Source organism: Rosa rugosa, chromosome 5, assembly GCF_958449725.1.
Source record: "Rosa rugosa chromosome 5, drRosRugo1.1, whole genome shotgun sequence".
NCBI lineage: Eukaryota > Viridiplantae > Streptophyta > Magnoliopsida > Rosales > Rosaceae > Rosa > Rosa rugosa.
Window position 1 is genome coordinate 233,959 of NC_084824.1, and position 16,667 is coordinate 250,625.

Sequence of the window (16,667 nt, forward strand, 5' to 3'; positions counted from 1 at the left end):
GATGCGGACCATGCGGTTACATAACCGCGCGTGTCGGTCACGCGCCCCCTAACGGCTTGGTGCAGGTGGACCTTGGTCCATAGAAGTCTCTTCGGGGTTAGAGTTGTCTTGGAGTATCATACAGAGATGTAAGCCAATAACAAGCATTTCTGATCCGTATTAGTGAAAATGAAGTTGACAATGAATGTCACGCCCCGGATTTTGAATAAATAAATTCAAATCCGAAGCATGAATTATACAACTTAATAGAATAAATGTCCTGAATTTTTTTCTCACAAACAACCACATTTCACACCTCTCAATATTCAAATCTCGAAAACCTCGAGTTAATTATTACATCTCACTCTTACAAAGTAAAATTGTAAAGCTCTAAATGAGCATAACAAACCTCACAAGATGTTGTAACTCAAGTACCACCACTCTAAGCAGCCTGATCACCTCCCTGGTTCTCCTGACCTGTAGGATTACCCGCTACACCGTTTGAATAGTGTACCGGGATTGCAGCAATACAAACCCGGTAAGCTTTTTGCAAAGCTCGTATGAGTAAATGAAATGATTGCACGATTTAAAGTAACAAAATCAACTCAAGCACATTTTAATTTTGTTTTGCATAATAATTGAAGTGTACAACGTCACTTCAAGTATCAATCAACTCACATCTCGCAATGACCACCACAACTCAACTACGTGTTCTCTCTCCAACATACAATGTATACTCATGGGCATACGATTTTTATTTTAATCCCCCATGCAGTATATGATACTCCAGGGCATACGATAACTCACGTCATCCCCCTAGCAGTATAGTGTACTCAAGGGCATATGATAACTCAAGGTTATCCCCCTAGCAGTATAGTGTACTCAAGGGCATAGGATAACTCAAGGTTATCCCCCTAGCAGTATAGTGTACTCAAGGGCATACGATAACTCAAGGTTATCCCCCAAGCAGTACAAAGGCAGACAGACTAGAGCTCTAACTGAATCGTAGAGTGTCACCTTGGCCAAGGTTCACCCTTACGAAAATATTTGCCTCAAATCACTCGACTCCTCATTTAACTCATCTCAACGACTCAACTATAGCACTTTACTCAATTACTCTTTATCACACTCAACTCAACCTATAAGATAAATTATATCTTCTAGAGAGTAATGCTAGAATTGTAAATCAATCGCATCAATTCCACACTTCACCAAATACCACACATCCAATATATATTCCACGTAAATATATATATACGTAGTCACCCACACAAGAATGACCACTAATACCAACTATAGTTCACATGCATTAAAATCAGGAAATTCATTTTTATAGTTTAAATACATTTTACTTACCTATGGACCGTAGTTGAGCAAGTCCATATAATTTAAAACAAATATTTATTTTCATAAAACAATTTCCACAATTTCCCAATTAAATAAAATCACCGAATTTCGGTTCGTGAATGAACCATGTGCGATTTACTCACCTCAATATTCCCGCTGCGTCTTCAATTCAACACAACACACACCGAAATCGTTCACCCAAGGGAGACCGTCAATCACCTAATCACACATGACCTTATCTTAGCCAATAGCTCAAAAACATACTCAAACGACAATTCAACGGTCGGATCGAAATTAAATGATGATCCAACGGTCGGATCCTCACGGATCGCCCTTAGGATCACCCTCCAAAAATCATCACGAAGATCCAACGGTCGGATCTTCGCCCATGACCACACAAAGCCACTGGGACAGTCATAAGATCATCATATCAAAACTACAAGTCCATCTGACGGTCCTAACTTCACAGATCACAAATCTCACGATCGAAACTTAAAGATTTATAACTTAATCATACGATATCCAAAAATTGCGTATAATATATCGAAATGATCGTATTGAAATATAGAATCTGAAAATGTACAGAAACCATATTTTTGATCCCCGGAGGTGGCCGGAAAGGGCCGCCGGAGTTAGTGGCAGAGCCGCCGCCGACCACCGCCAATGGTGTCGGGGCCGGGCTGCTCCTCTTTATCTCATCAAGCCTAACCACTTTCCTAACTAGCATGAAGTCTAAAAACGAAGGGAAGTGGTCGGAAATTACCTAGAACAGTTGAAGGTGGCCGGAAATTTTCCAGAAACCGGCGAAGAAATGCAGAAACCGGCGAGCCAAGATTTCGACGTAAAAACTTCAATTTCAGGCCTCGATTCCTTCTAGAGAGTTGTTAAGAACATCAAGGCAAACCCACTGGTTCAAGAATTAATCAAAACGATGCACTACAACTCGAGATATCACGATCGAAAGGTTTTGGTTTTCGATCAAAAACCGGTCGAGCTCCGACGAACGTGAAAATGGTCGATTCAGGTCTGGTTCTTCTTGGTGCTTGTTCATAAAGTTGATGCGAATCATATGAGCCAAGAATCAAGAGTATTGGTGGCTTGTAGCTCAAGATATTGAGATTGATTCGAAATCGGCTCAAACGGAGCCAGGTCCTCCGCCGTCACTACAGTCCATGTTGCGGCGCAAGGATGCCACCGGCGGCTGCGCAAGGTCTAGGCGAAGCTACTGGAGGTGGTCCGACGTCTTGAGGTGGCCTGAGGAGAGAGAGGTCGGCAGGTGAATGGTTACTCTGTTTTTCTTGCTGGGTTCGACTGACAGAGAGAGTGAGAGTGTGAGTGGGAGAGAGGGAGAGTGTGAGTGAGGGAGAGAGAGAGTGTCGGCAATGTCGATCAACACAAACAATTAACCCAGCATAATCATTAAAGTTAAAGTAATCGAATCATGAAAGTAAAGCACACTGTTTGCTTTGATTAAAGAAACAACCGGGTATTACAATCTACCCCCCTTAAAGGAATTTCGTCCCGAAATTTAGGCACACTCGTCGACAAATAGCTGAGGATACCTTTTCCTCATGTCAGACTCCAACTCCCATGATGCATCACCCTCATCATGGTGACTCCACAATACCTTGACCAAGTCAATTTCCTTCCTTCGAAGTTGCTTTGTTGACCTATCCAAAATACGAACAGGTTCAACAACAAAGGTTGTATTCGCATGTACCTCAATCGTGCCATGATCGATCACGTGTGACTCATCCTGAACGTATTTCCTCAACATAGATACATGGAATACGTTATGGACACCCGACATACTAGGAGGCAAGGCAAGCCGATAAGCTAAATCTCCAACCCTCTCTAATATTTCAAAAGGTCCAACATACCTTGGTGCCAACTTTCCCTTCTTGCCAAATCTAGTTATGCCCTTCATGGGTGAGACCTTCAAGAATACATGGTCACCCACCTCAAACTCAACCTGTCTCCTCTTCAAATCAGCATAGCTCTTCTGTCTACTCTGTGCCGTTCGGATCCTGTCTCGAATAATAGAGATCTTTTCGGTAGTCTCCTGAACGATCTCGGGACCCAAGAATGCTCTATCTCCTACTTCAGCCCAACAGACAGGAGTTCTACATGGCCTACCATAAAGAGCCTCATATGGTGCCATCCCGATACTAGAGTGATAACTATTGTTGTAGGCAAACTCAATCAACGGCAGATGATCCTCCCAACTTCCCTTGAAGTCCAAGACACAAGCTCGTAGCATATCTTCCATCACCTGGTTCACCCTCTCCGTCTGTCCATCAGTCTGTGGATGAAAAGCTGTACTCATATCCAAGGAAGTTCCAAAAGCCTTTTGGAACCCAACCCAGAAATCTGAAGTGAAACGGGCATCTCGATCAGAAACAATCGATACCGGTACCCCATGAAGTCTTACTATCATGTTGACGTACAACTTACACAAAGTATCACCCGAGTATGTCTTCGACACAGGAAGAAAGTGTGCCGACTTCGTCAACCGGTCCACAATCACCCATACTGCATCATGGCTTTGTCTGGACCTAGGCAATCCAGTCACAAAGTCCATAGAGATCCGCTCCCACTTCCACACGGGAATAGGTAATGGCTTCAACATACCTGCGGGTCTCTGATGCTCTGCCTTTACCTGTTGACAGGTAAGACACCTGGACACATACTCTGCCACATCTCTCTTCATTCCATTCCACCAGAACTGCCTCTGTAGATCCTTATACATCTTGGTACTTCCCGGATGTACAGTGTATCGAGATCGATGTGCTTCCCGAAGAATCTCTCCCTTGAGCTCATCACAATCCGGAACACACAGTCTCGATCTCAACCTCAAACCACCATCAGGTCCAACTGTCCACTCAGAAGGACAATCATCTATCAAATCTGCAACTAATTCTGTCAACCTTGCACGTGAGAACACATCCTGCGCTTGACCCTGAATAATCCTCGAAATCAAAGTAGGTTGCACAGAAATACTACCAAGGAAGATCCCTTGTTTTCCCACTGATGTTACAAGGTCAAACTCAGATGCAGTCTCCAACATGAGCCATTCTTGAATCATGGCAGAAGCAATAATACCCCTCGGTCTCCTACTCAAGGCATCCGCCACTACATTGGCCTTTCCGGGATGGTACTCTAAGGTGAAGTCATAGTCCTTTATGAGCTCCATCCACCTTCTTTGTCTCATGTTCAACTCCTTTTGAGAGAACAGATACTTCAAACTCTTATGATCAGAAAAGAGTTCGAACTTCTCGCCATACAGATAGTGTCTCCAAATCTTCAAGGCAAACACCACTGCAGCTAGCTCTAGATCATGAGTGGGGTAATTCCGCTCATGAACCTTCAGTTGTCTAGAGCCATAAGCAACAACACAACCATTCTGCATCAACACACACCCCAAACCCTGATGAGATGCATCACTGTAGATAACTAAACCACCACCGCTAGTAGGAATAGTCAACACTGGTGCTGTAGTCAACCTAGTCTTCAGCTCGTTGAAAGCCTTCTCACACTCATCCGTCCATAAAAACTGAGTGTCCTTCCGTGTCAACTTAGTCAAAGCTGAAGCGATACTAGAAAACCCCTCAATGAAGCGCCTGTAGTAACCTGCCAATCCGAGGAAGCTACGGATTTCTGTAACAGTGGTAGGGCGGCTCCAACTCATCACTGCTTCAACCTTCGAAGGATCCACAGAAACTCCATCCTTTGAAACCACATGACCAAGGAACTTGACTTCCTTCTGCCAGAAATCGCACTTCTCAAACTTGGCAAACAATTTATTCTCTCTCAATGTCTGTAGCACAATTCTCAAATGCTTCTCATGCTCATCTGATGACCTTGAATATATCAAGATGTCGTCAACGAACACTACCACAAATTGATCCAAGTAAAGACTGAATGTGCGGTTCATCAAGTCCATGAATGCTGCAGGTGCATTAGTTAGACCAAAAGGCATGACAAGGAACTCAAAATGTCCATACCTTGTCCTGAACGCCGTCTTTGGGATATCCTCATCTTTCACCCTTAACTGGTGATATCCAGATCTCAAATCAATCTTTGAGAACACCGTAGCCTCCTTAAGCTGATCGAATAAGTCATCAATCCTAGGTAAAGGGTACCTGTTCTTGATGGTTACCTTATTCAGTTGCCGATAATCCACACATAATCGGAGTGAATTATCCTTCTTTTTCACAAACAGCACTGGTGCACCCCAAGGAGATACACTAGCCTGGATGAACCCTTGAGCCAGTAATCCATCAATCTGAACCTTCAACTCCTGAAGTTCAGCTGGAGCCATCCGATAGGGTGCTTTTGATATCGGGGCAGTACCTAGTATCACCTCAATGGAGAAGTCCATTACCCTTTTTGGAGGCAACCCTGGTATCTCCTTAAACACATCAGCATATTCTGAAACTACAGGAATCCCTGTAATCTCATAAATACTACTCCCTGACTCAATATGTGCCAAAATCCCTGCCCTCATGGTAATGTCGGACTTCAGACAACGGTAATGAAACACTGGTTGTCCAGGGATATGGAAGGATACAATCATCCTAAAGCAGTCAATCAATGCATGGTTCGGGCTCAACCAATCCATACCCAAAATCACATCATATGTGTGATCCGGAATCACAATCAATGAGGCAGAGAACTCTCTACCACCTATCCCAATAGGGCAATCATCACAAAACATATTCAGCTCAAGAGACACACCCAGGGGTGATGTAACACATAATGATCTAGTAAGAGGCATGGCAATCAATCCCAACACATCTACTACTGAACTAGACATGAAAGAGTGGGAGGCTCCCGTATCAAACAATACTCTAGCAAGATAGTTATAAACAGATAAGGTACCTTCCACCCCAGTGCCTCTCTGACCGATTGCAAAAACTCTAGCTGGTGCTGGGGGCAAGAGTCTCTGCTGGTTATCCCGTCTTCCACCCTGAGGTCGAGTACACTCTCTGGAAATATGTCCCGGCTGGCCACATCTAAAGCACACCCTGGTTTGCGCCTTCGTACACACCTTAGAGATATGGCCCTGTTCACCACAGTTGTAGCATTTCACCAGTGCAGCTGGTGCTACTTGCCTCACAGGTACAGCTCTAAATGGGGCCGGTGCTGCCCTGGCTGGGGCCTGGTACTGATTGACTATCCTAGCTGGAGCCTGTGGATGGAAACTGGTCCGCTGTCTCTTCCACGACCTACCTCCATGATCCCTGGAACCACTACTCCCCACAATCGCTTTCCCTTTTCCCAAGGATTCTCTCACAACTCCTCGTTCACTTGTATGCATGTTGGTTGCCTGTTCATGGGCCATGGCACTAGCAAAGATCTCTTCCTTGGTGGTTAACCGAAGAGGATACACTATCTCTCTAATCCTGGAATTCAGTCCTCTCAGGAACTTCTTAGCCAAGGCTTGGGCATCCAACTGGGGAACGAACCTGTATAATTGAGTGAACCGTGTTTCATACTCTCTCACAGTCATAGTCCCCTGTTCCAGAGAAATGAAGTCTAACTCGATCTGCTCCCTCACTGCATCAGGGAAGTACATGTCCTGGAATAGTTCCACAAAACCATTCCAAGTCAGAGTAGCCATATTCACTGTATTCCTCTGACCAGCCCACCATATCCTGGCATCACCCTGAAGAAGATAAGCAGCAATCTTCCACTTCTCAGTTTCGGTGCAAATCACCATCTCGAAACAGCTCATCATATTCTCAAGCCACTGATCAGCAGCCCAATGATCAACTCCCCCTTCAAATGGGGTTGCACCTAACTGTTTGATCTCCTTAACCAGTTTGGCTAAGCGAACGGCATCCACTACTTCCACAACAGGTGGAGTAGGCTGTACATCAAAAGAAGACTCTGCATCACTCAAATAAACTTCCTCTAAGGGGCGGGTCCTTTCCCCCCTACCACCAATTCCGCCTCCTCTTCTGCGCACATTATGGCCTCGCTGTCTGTCCATTACCTAAGGTGCATAGTACGCTTGGTTAATATAAGTATAGCACTTACACACATTATAAGTCAAATACCAGTCCATATTAACCAAGTCAATACCACAAGGAAAGCACTCAAGGTCCTAAAGCAACTCGACGTCCTAGACGACTCCTAACGCTCACACATACCCAATGACTTTGTCAATACCGAAGAGTACAGGATGGGGATCCGCTGCAGACGGGCCATCACTCGGTAAGTATTGACATATCACCAAATATGTACCATACGCTCTGATACCAAACTGTCACGCCCCGGATTTTGAATAAATAAATTCAAATCCGAAGCATGAATTATACAACTTAATAGAATAAATGTCCTGAATTTTTTTCTCACAAACAACCACACTTCACACCTTTCAATATTCAAATCTCGAAAACCTCGAGTTAATTATTACATCTCACTCTTACAAAGTAAAATTGTAAAGCTCTAAATGAGCATAACAAACCTCACAAGATGTTGTAACTCAAGTACCACCACTCTAAGCAGCCTGATCACCTCCCTGGTTCTCCTGACCTGTAGGATTACCCGCTACACCGTTTGAATAGTGTACCGGGATTGCAGCAATACAAACCCGGTAAGCTTTTTGCAAAGCTCGTATGAGTAAATGAAAGGATTGCACGATTTAAAGTAACAAAATCAACTCAAGCACATTTTAATTTTGTTTTGCATAATAATTGAAGTGTACAACGTCACTTCAAGTATCAATCAACTCACATCTCGCAATGACCACCACAACTCAACTACGTGTTCTCTCTCCAACATACAATGTATACTCATGGGCATACGATTTTTATTTTAATCCCCCATGCAGTATATGATACTCCAGGGCATACGATAACTCACGTCATCCCCCTAGCAGTATAGTGTACTCAAGGGCATATGATAACTCAAGGTTATCCCCCTAGCAGTATAGGGTACTCAAGGGCATAGGATAACTCAAGGTTATCCCCCTAGCAGTATAGTGTACTCAAGGGCATACGATAACTCAAGGTTATCCCCCAAGCAGTACAAAGGCAGACAGACTAGAGCTCTAACTGAATCGTAGAGTGTCACCTTGGCCAAGGTTCACCCTTACGAAAATATTTGCCTCAAATCACTCGACTCCTCATTTAACTCATCTCAACGACTCAACTATAGCACTTTACTCAATTACTCTTTATCACACTCAACTCAACCTATAAGATAAATTATATCTTCTAGAGAGTAATGCTAGAATTGTAAATCAATCGCATCAATTCCACACTTCACCAAATACCACACATCCAATATATATTCCACGTAAATATATATATACGTAGTCACCCACACAAGAATGACCACTAATACCAACTATAGTTCACATGCATTAAAATCAGGAAATTCATTTTTATAGTTTAAATACATTTTACTTACCTATGGACCGTAGTTGAGCAAGTCCATATAATTTAAAACAAATATTTATTTTCATAAAACAATTTCCACAATTTCCCAATTAAATAAAATCACCGAATTTCGGTTCGTGAATGAACCATGTGCGATTTACTCACCTCAATATTCCCGCTGCGTCTTCAATTCAACACAACACACACCGAAATCGTTCACCCAAGGGAGACCGTCAATCACCTAATCACACATGACCTTATCTTAGCCAATAGCTCAAAAACATACTCAAACGACAATTCAACGGTCGGATCGAAATTAAATGATGATCCAACGGTCGGATCCTCACGGATCGCCCTTAGGATCACCCTCCAAAAATCATCACGAAGATCCAACGGTCGGATCTTCGCCCATGACCACACAAAGCCACTGGGACAGTCATAAGATCATCATATCAAAACTACAAGTCCATCTGACGGTCCTAACTTCACAGATCACAAATCTCACGATCGAAACTTAAAGATTTATAACTTAATCATACGATATCCAAAAATTGCGTATAATATATCGAAATGATCGTATTGAAATATAGAATCTGAAAATGTACAGAAACCATATTTTTGATCCCCGGAGGTGGCCGGAAAGGGCCGCCGGAGTTAGTGGCAGAGCCGCCGCCGACCACCGCCAATGGTGTCGGGGCCGGGCTGCTCCTCTTTATCTCATCAAGCCTAACCACTTTCCTAACTAGCATGAAGTCTAAAAACGAAGGGAAGTGGTCGGAAATTACCTAGAACAGTTGAAGGTGGCCGGAAATTTTCCAGAAACCGGCGAAGAAATGCAGAAACCGGCGAGCCAAGATTTCGACGTAAAAACTTCAATTTCAGGCCTCGATTCCTTCTAGAGAGTTGTTAAGAACATCAAGGCAAACCCACTGGTTCAAGAATCAATCAAAACGATGCACTACAACTCGAGATATCACGATCGAAAGGTTTTGGTTTTCGATCAAAAACCGGTCGAGCTCCGACGAACGTGAAAATGGTCGATTCAGGTCTGGTTCTTCTTGGTGCTTGTTCATAAAGTTGATGCGAATCATATGAGCCAAGAATCAAGAGTATTGGTGGCTTGTAGCTCAAGATATTGAGATTGATTCGAAATCGGCTCAAACGGAGCCAGGTCCTCCGCCGTCACTACAGTCCATGTTGCGGCGCAAGGATGCCACCGGCGGCTGCGCAAGGTCTAGGCGAAGCTACTGGAGGTGGTCCGACGTCTTGAGGTGGCCTGAGGAGAGAGAGGTCGGCAGGTGAATGGTTACTCTGTTTTTCTTGCTGGGTTCGACTGATAGAGAGAGTGAGAGTGTGAGTGGGAGAGAGGGAGAGTGTGAGTGAGGGAGAGAGAGAGTGTCGGCAATGTCGATCAACACAAACAATTAACCCAGCATAATCATTAAAGTTAAAGTAATCGAATCATGAAAGTAAAGCACACTGTTTGCTTTGATTAAAGAAACAACCGGGTATTACAATGAACATTCTAGCTAATTCCCTCACTATTGTTGAACAAATTAATCCAAAAACTTTCGTCAATCACCAGAGCTGCCTGCCAGTTATTTTGTGGTATATCATTTTTGTGATCCATTCTACGTTCGCCATTTTCTCATGAAAAAATGGTGATGTTTCCTTTTCAGGGTAGAATTTGTGATACCCAGTCCAGGTCTGCATTTGGCTCTCAATGCTTGTGCAGCAGCGGCAGTTGCAACTCTTTTAGGAGTTTCTCTTTCTCAAGTTGGAATTTGTCTATCAGCATTTACTCCCGTCAAAATGAGGTCAGAGCTTGAAGTTGCTAGAAATGGAGTCAAGATAGTCAATGATGTTTACAATGCCAATCCTGTGAGCTCCAGAGCTGCCATTGACTTATTGAAGAGTATTGATTGCAAGGGCCAAAAAATTGCCATACTTGGTGACATGTTAGAACTCGGGGCCATTGAGTACGTTGGAGTCTCACAAGATGATTCTTAAGCATTGTCATAGTGCTCATGATATTGATTTAATTGGCCTAGTTGGGAAGAGGTTCTGCACAGCAGCCAAGGATATGAATTTGCTTGAAGAGTTTAATATTGTGTGCTCTCTTGAGCCGGCCAGAAACTTTTGCAGAGGAAATTGTGAAGAGGATGATGTACGTTATTTTTGTAAAGGGTAGTCGAGGGATGCGAATGGAGAGTTGTAAATGCAATCAAAGCAATGGAAATTTGAGATACACATTTCTCATCTAGCTGTTGATGATTTTCCTGATGTAGACAGACATATATATATAGGCAGGAATGTATAGTATACGTGCAGAGTTGTTTTAACTGAAATATCTGTTTGTGTATATATATAGCAAAGAAATGTTGAGATTTCCTGTTCTGAACATAACTGTTTTGGCTTATGTTTCCTAAACTGCCGTCGTCTTTCATCATGAAAATGTCTTGGAATCTTGCAGATTGGAAAAGTTGAAATATGCATGAGTTACAAAAAGGAGCCTTTTGCCCTTAATTGTGGGATTCTGAGATCTCCCAAGGCCAGGACTTCAACTGAAGCATATATATAAATATAAATATAAATATTGGGTGGGGGCTCTTTAAGACTATATTATGTATGCACATGCAAGTCGACCTTTTTTCTTTTCTTCATGTGATCTGTTGGGCAGCGCCAACATGAACATGCATGTGGCCGGGGATCGATTTGAACGGGGCCCGGGCTGATGTGTCTTTGACGTGTTAGTCCCCTTTTTTCCACATACCCAATTTGTGAGCAGTGACCCCACCACACGTAGGTGGGTTTGCCTTAATTTTGCCGTTTGCTTAGTGAAGTTAACTATCTCGATCTGCTTCTTTTTTATTCCTGGGAAAGGAAGGGAACCAGTCACTTGCGCGCAGCATCTACAAAAATTAAAGATCCGAAGATAGAATAAAAAAAACTTTCTTTAGATGAAAGGAAGAATGACAAATTGGCAATGATGACTCTAATCCAGATAAGCAAATGTTATACGCGCACTTCACCTATCAACTTTTAGCCTAGTTCGGACTTCGGAGTTCATGCATATACCAGAATGAAGATATATTCAAGAATAAAGTAGTTTTGACTTTGACCAATGATCGAACACACTTCGCTTCCCTAGCTAGCTGGATATATAATATGGTCCTCCTATTCTCTATCTATAACTGCCGTCACCTTTTCTTGCAACTGCAAATATGTCGACTTTGAGTTCAGTTAACCAATTAAGAATCAAGAATCAATATCTTAAAGGAGTAGATCATCGAGAGTCTCCAGAAATGGGAACAGTTCATAATTCAATACTCCCTAGCTCTAGAGAACGTACACTCCCAAACCGTAGTAGACAACAAATTTCAGATAACCCAGCTGCGCGCTTGCAATTAATTTTATGAGATCACTGTACGTAATATGTTCCAGCAAACAAAGCTCCCATCTGTTACCTTAATTATATATCATGCTGAGCTGAGTCGCTGAGATAAACTGACGTGACAAATTTGGTGTCGACACATATCATGAGGGACTGCCTTTAATTACTTTAATGCATGACCAATCTTAGTAAGTGCATTAGATGGAATGGAAGAGGCAATGTATGGCATCAGAAAGCTGAAATGCCAGCTCAAAAGGCTTCAACGACACATCCTCATTCCTCATACTCTCTCTCTCGCTCGCTCTCTTTCTGTTAAAATATCCAAAAACAGAAAACACGCAATCTATGATATGCATGCCCTCGTCTTGTAATTCATTTCTATATACCCCTATATATATGTATAGCCGTATATGCATGACTGATCAAAAGCTTTAATCCCCAACTAATCAGGATGCTTTCTTTCTTTTTCTTCTTTTTCCTTGTAATTAACTAATCAAGGATATTCTCTACTCAAACAATACTAACGGCAATTTATTTAAGGTAATGCCTAACAAATTGCCACCCCGGCCTGTTGTCAATCTAATTAATTATTAATGGTTTAATGGTCTTCCCTAGCTCATAGAAGAACTTCATTTTCTAAAATATAGATTGAGAAGGAATTAATTCAAGATGTACACAAATGAAGACCTGGAAACCTTGAGCATTCATGCTTTAATTTAGTGCTTTGTATTTAAAGCAAGCAATTAAAGATATCCAGATATATCTAGCTAGCTTTTTGAAAAAATTTATCTTTAAGATGGAGGACGTGTGTGCCTCTGCCTTTATTCTCATTGATGAGCCATACCTGACTCATGCATCAAAAAGTCTATGATTCACCAACTAGTTGCACCCCTTTAAATACATATGTGTAGAAAACAAGAAACCCATCATCCTCATTCCTCCAGAACGATCATCGATATTCATCAGTACTACTACCAGCTACTACAAGCTTCATTCCTCTTCCTAGCTCACTAATCGAATTTGTTTTCTGATACTAGTGGAGCTACGTACAACTTCATTAATTCTCTACAAGCTCGATCACAACTACTTCGATCTTCTGATCAAGTGGTTACTTATACAACAAGTGAAAGAGTTTGGTTTCTGCTCGATCGATTATCAAAGATGAAGGCTTCATTTCAGGTTCAGCTTGGAGGACAAGTTCTTGGTTTCCCAATCAATTCAGCAGCAGCAGCATCATGCACATTTGAGAGGTCCCCTATGAATGCAAAGAGACTCCTGCTACCTGCTCAGCATCATGTTGCTATTCAGTATGATCATGTTCCATCATCTGATCATCGTCGTGATCAAATTGGGTCTTCAAAACGGACACAAAGTAAGTAATTCCTTTCGCTTAACTCGAGCATTCTTATTAATTGTATGTCTAACGAGATAGCCTAATTTGGTATATGCCTAATCTGTACTAGCTAGATATAGGATCTCAATTTCCTGCTTGATAAGTTCCATTAGGATGACCTTAACTACGTACGTACGTACTTGTAAAAAATATGCTGATCGATTAGTAATTCATTTATATGTGTGCAGTGAAACTGAGGCCTAAAATCAGTGAGACAGTGAAGGGAAAGTTGAGACTTGGGGCTAAGATTCTTAGAGCAGGTGGAACAATGGAGAAGGTGTTCAAGCATTTGTTTAGTCATAATGATAAAGCAGCAGGAGAGAAGCTTTTGAAGACTTCTCACTGTTATCTATCAACCACAGCAGGTCCTATTGCAGGCCTCCTTTTCATCTCCACACACAAGATTGCCTTCTGCAGTGACAAGCCAATCAAACTGTCATCATCGCCAAATCCAAATGGACAACTCATCAGAGTCCACTACAAGGTTGTGATCCCACTCAATAAGATAAACAGAGTAAACCAGAGTGAGGATGTGAAGAAGCCATCACAGAAGTACATAGAAATAGTTACTGTGGATAATTATGACTTCTGGTTTATGGGTTTCTTCAATTACCAGAAAGCTCACAAATATCTCCAACAGGCATTAATTTCTCAGGCTTAGTTAAGAACTTAAAAGCTACAACTGCTAGTTGTTAAATTGTGGATTCCCTCTGCTTGTTTGCTAGCTTCATCAGCAGAATCAGATCATGTAATTATACGATTACGGAGTGAGACAATTTGTAAATCAGTTACTTTTTCTAATGACTGAATGAGAAATCTTCTTTACTGTTATTTGTGTAGAATAATGTGGCTGTTCTACATACCTTGTTACCTCCACAAAATCATCAATTTATTTCCTTGATCTACCTGTATACATTGGATATTTGTTTGGAGTCACTTTATTTTTTGGAAGGGTAAAATCTATTTGGTAATGAAAATATTTCTTAGATGCGTTGTTTTGTTCTGGGTTGCAGTCCTCAACTAGAAGAAACATTCAGATTTACAACACTTATTCACAAAAACAACATGTTTTATTTAACCCACAACTACAATAATAGGAGAAACATGTACAAATTATATATTGTCAGGGACCCTGCCCCATACACGACAAACCAACATTTTATCAGATTCCAGATTAAAACAGGGCAGAACTTGCAAAGCCACAACAGCCACAACAGCCTTTGTTTCTCAAGGTAAGACATCAGGCTCCCCTAAACTCCCGATGAAGTTGACTTTACAAGATTGAGGAAACTGCAATCCGGCCTCATCACAGCTCCCCTTTGTAATTTGTGGGCATGACCTTACATCCAAGTATTTTAGCATCTCGCATTTCTCCAACACCATAGCTATCCCTGCCACACTGATTTTCGGGCAGTTACTAACCTTTAAGACCTTTAAGGTCAGGGTCAGCTCAACTTCACCACCTTTTAAACCCTGAAAGGCAGCATCTGACACCTCCTCGCAGCACCCAATGTCAAGAGCCTCGAGGTTTCTGCACTGAACCAGAATGCAGCTCAAAGAAGAGTCTGTGATATTTAAACACCAATCCATCCGTAAGTTCTTGAGACTACCCTTACAAGAAGAGGCCAGCAAATTTATTGATGCGTCAGATACGTCCCGGCAGCCACCAATGATTAAAGTTTCAAGATTTTTGCAGAATGTGGCCAAGGATATTATAGACTCGTCCCCGACTTTGTAACAGTCCAATAGCTTGAGTGTCTTGAGAGAAGATGAACATGCCTTGGAGACACTGGAAACGCCAATGTCTCCAATGTTGCTGCATTTGTTGATGTCTAAAAACTCGATCTGTTGACATCCATTTACAAGATCACTAAGTCCGGAATCAGAGATATTAGTACAGCCTTGGAGACCCAGGTGTTGTAAAGAGTGACAATTGTTTGAAAGAGCATGTAATAGTGCATCGGTTATAAATCTGCAGCCGGCAAGATGCAGTGCGCGAAGGTCAGAGCAGCCCTGAGCAACAGCTGATAATCCTTTGTCTGTTAACTTTCTGCAATACGACACATCTAGAGACTGTAGTGATGAAAGACCAGATCCAATTGCAATGATTCCAGCATCCGTAACTCCTATAAATAAATAAACGAAAAGCACTAAATTGATGAGGTTCAAGGGTTGAAAGATTTAGTTGTCTTGTGAAGTTGAAAACAAAGAAAAACATTAACATACTAACATTAAGATAGAATGAGTGTGAGAGAGAGAGAGAGAGAGAGAGAGAGAGAGAGACCTTTACAGTTTTGGAGAGTGAGGAGCCTCAAGCAGTTGAAGCCATTGGCAATGACGGAGAGATCAGAGTCGGTGACACCTGGATAGAAGGACCTGGAAAGGGACTGGGAGAGGTCGAGCTCATGAAGGCGGGAGAACCTGGCGGCCATTTTGCGGAGCATGTGAGGCCCCGCACGTGCGGACAGCTTCCTCCTCTCAGTGCTCTGCAAGTGAAGCCACCTCTTGCACACCAACCCGAACACCTCCTTGTCCCGCTGACTCTCCAGCTTCGCCAGCACCGATCGAAGCTCGTCATCTCTCAGTGCCTCGTTGATGCTTCCGCCCATTTGATCGATCCTAATCCTCCACTCCACACCCCCCAATAAAATAATTTTTTTGTTTGAAGACTCTAGATCTTTTTGATTTTGGGGGCTGAACTGAATTGGTGGTGATCGAGGAGGATTAGGGTTCTTCTTCTTCTTCTTCTCAGGAGAGAGAGTGAGAAAAATGAAGAACAAAGTCGTTTCCTTTTCTCTGTACGGGTTGCCCTTCCTTGCTTGCTATTTATTATTATATTATGCAGATAAGATATAATTGGGCGTTTTGGTAAATTTGCTCCCTCCCTCCGTCCCTCATTGAGAGTTTGTTTGAAGTTTGAAGGAAAAGAAAAGGGAAAAGAGGGTGGACAGGTGGGTGGGGTGTCATTGTTACGCCAACTCAACCTTCCTTCCGTAGCAGTAGTTCCATTTCAGAACAAGCTAGTTAGTCGGTGAGCTGTGACCTGTTGGTAAATTATAATTCTAACATTCTATAGGTCATGGGTTCGATTCTCACTGACATATGTAAGGGTGGGGTGGGTTAAGGGTTTAAAAAAGTGTACTTTAAAAAAAAAAAAAAAAAAAAA

The 16,667-nt window shown here is 42.3% G+C and overlaps 3 protein-coding genes and 1 long non-coding RNA gene across 4 annotated transcripts; 2 read left to right on the plus strand and 2 right to left on the minus strand.

The window, feature by feature from the left end:
• The first annotated feature begins 99 nt into the window (after nt 1-99).
• On the plus strand, nt 100-10,872 carry LOC133709309 (uncharacterized). Its single transcript, XM_062135011.1, has 2 exons — nt 100-128; nt 10,394-10,872. Coding segments are annotated over exons 1-2 (333 nt in total). The 5' UTR covers nt 100-126; the 3' UTR covers nt 10,725-10,872.
• Nucleotides 7,550-10,103, minus strand: LOC133708171 (uncharacterized). Its single transcript, XR_009845620.1, has 3 exons — nt 9,500-10,103; nt 8,880-8,955; nt 7,550-7,881 (listed from the first exon to the last, which is right to left on the minus strand). It is a non-coding gene; the product is annotated as an uncharacterized LOC133708171 (long non-coding RNA).
• Nucleotides 10,873-13,021: 2,149 nt separating the features above from the next.
• On the plus strand, nt 13,022-14,346 carry LOC133712055 (GEM-like protein 7). The gene is made up of 2 exons (XM_062138132.1): nt 13,022-13,480; nt 13,690-14,346. Exons 1-2 carry the CDS (start codon nt 13,270-13,272, stop codon nt 14,160-14,162), a joined length of 684 nt encoding a protein of 227 aa, XP_061994116.1. The 5' UTR covers nt 13,022-13,269; the 3' UTR covers nt 14,163-14,346.
• Nucleotides 14,347-14,549: 203 nt separating this feature from the next.
• On the minus strand, nt 14,550-16,318 carry LOC133712053 (F-box/LRR-repeat protein 4). Its single transcript, XM_062138130.1, has 2 exons — nt 15,786-16,318; nt 14,550-15,627 (listed from the first exon to the last, which is right to left on the minus strand). Exons 1-2 carry the CDS (start codon nt 16,108-16,110, stop codon nt 14,729-14,731), a joined length of 1,224 nt encoding a protein of 407 aa, XP_061994114.1. The 5' UTR covers nt 16,111-16,318; the 3' UTR covers nt 14,550-14,728.
• Between the last annotated feature and the right edge of the window lie 349 nt (nt 16,319-16,667).

Coding starts and splice junctions, on each gene's coding strand:
- LOC133712055 (XM_062138132.1), top strand. CDS start 13,270: ATGAAGGCTTCATTTCAGGTTCAGCTTGGAGGACAAGTTCTTGGTTTC. Junction 13,481..13,689: donor GTCTTCAAAACGGACACAAA/GTAAGTAATTCC, acceptor ATATGTGTGCAG/TGAAACTGAGGCCTAAAATC.
- LOC133712053 (XM_062138130.1), bottom strand. CDS start 16,110: ATGGGCGGAAGCATCAACGAGGCACTGAGAGATGACGAGCTTCGATCG. Junction 15,628..15,785: donor CACTCTCCAAAACTGTAAAG/GTCTCTCTCTCT, acceptor ATTTATTTATAG/GAGTTACGGATGCTGGAATC.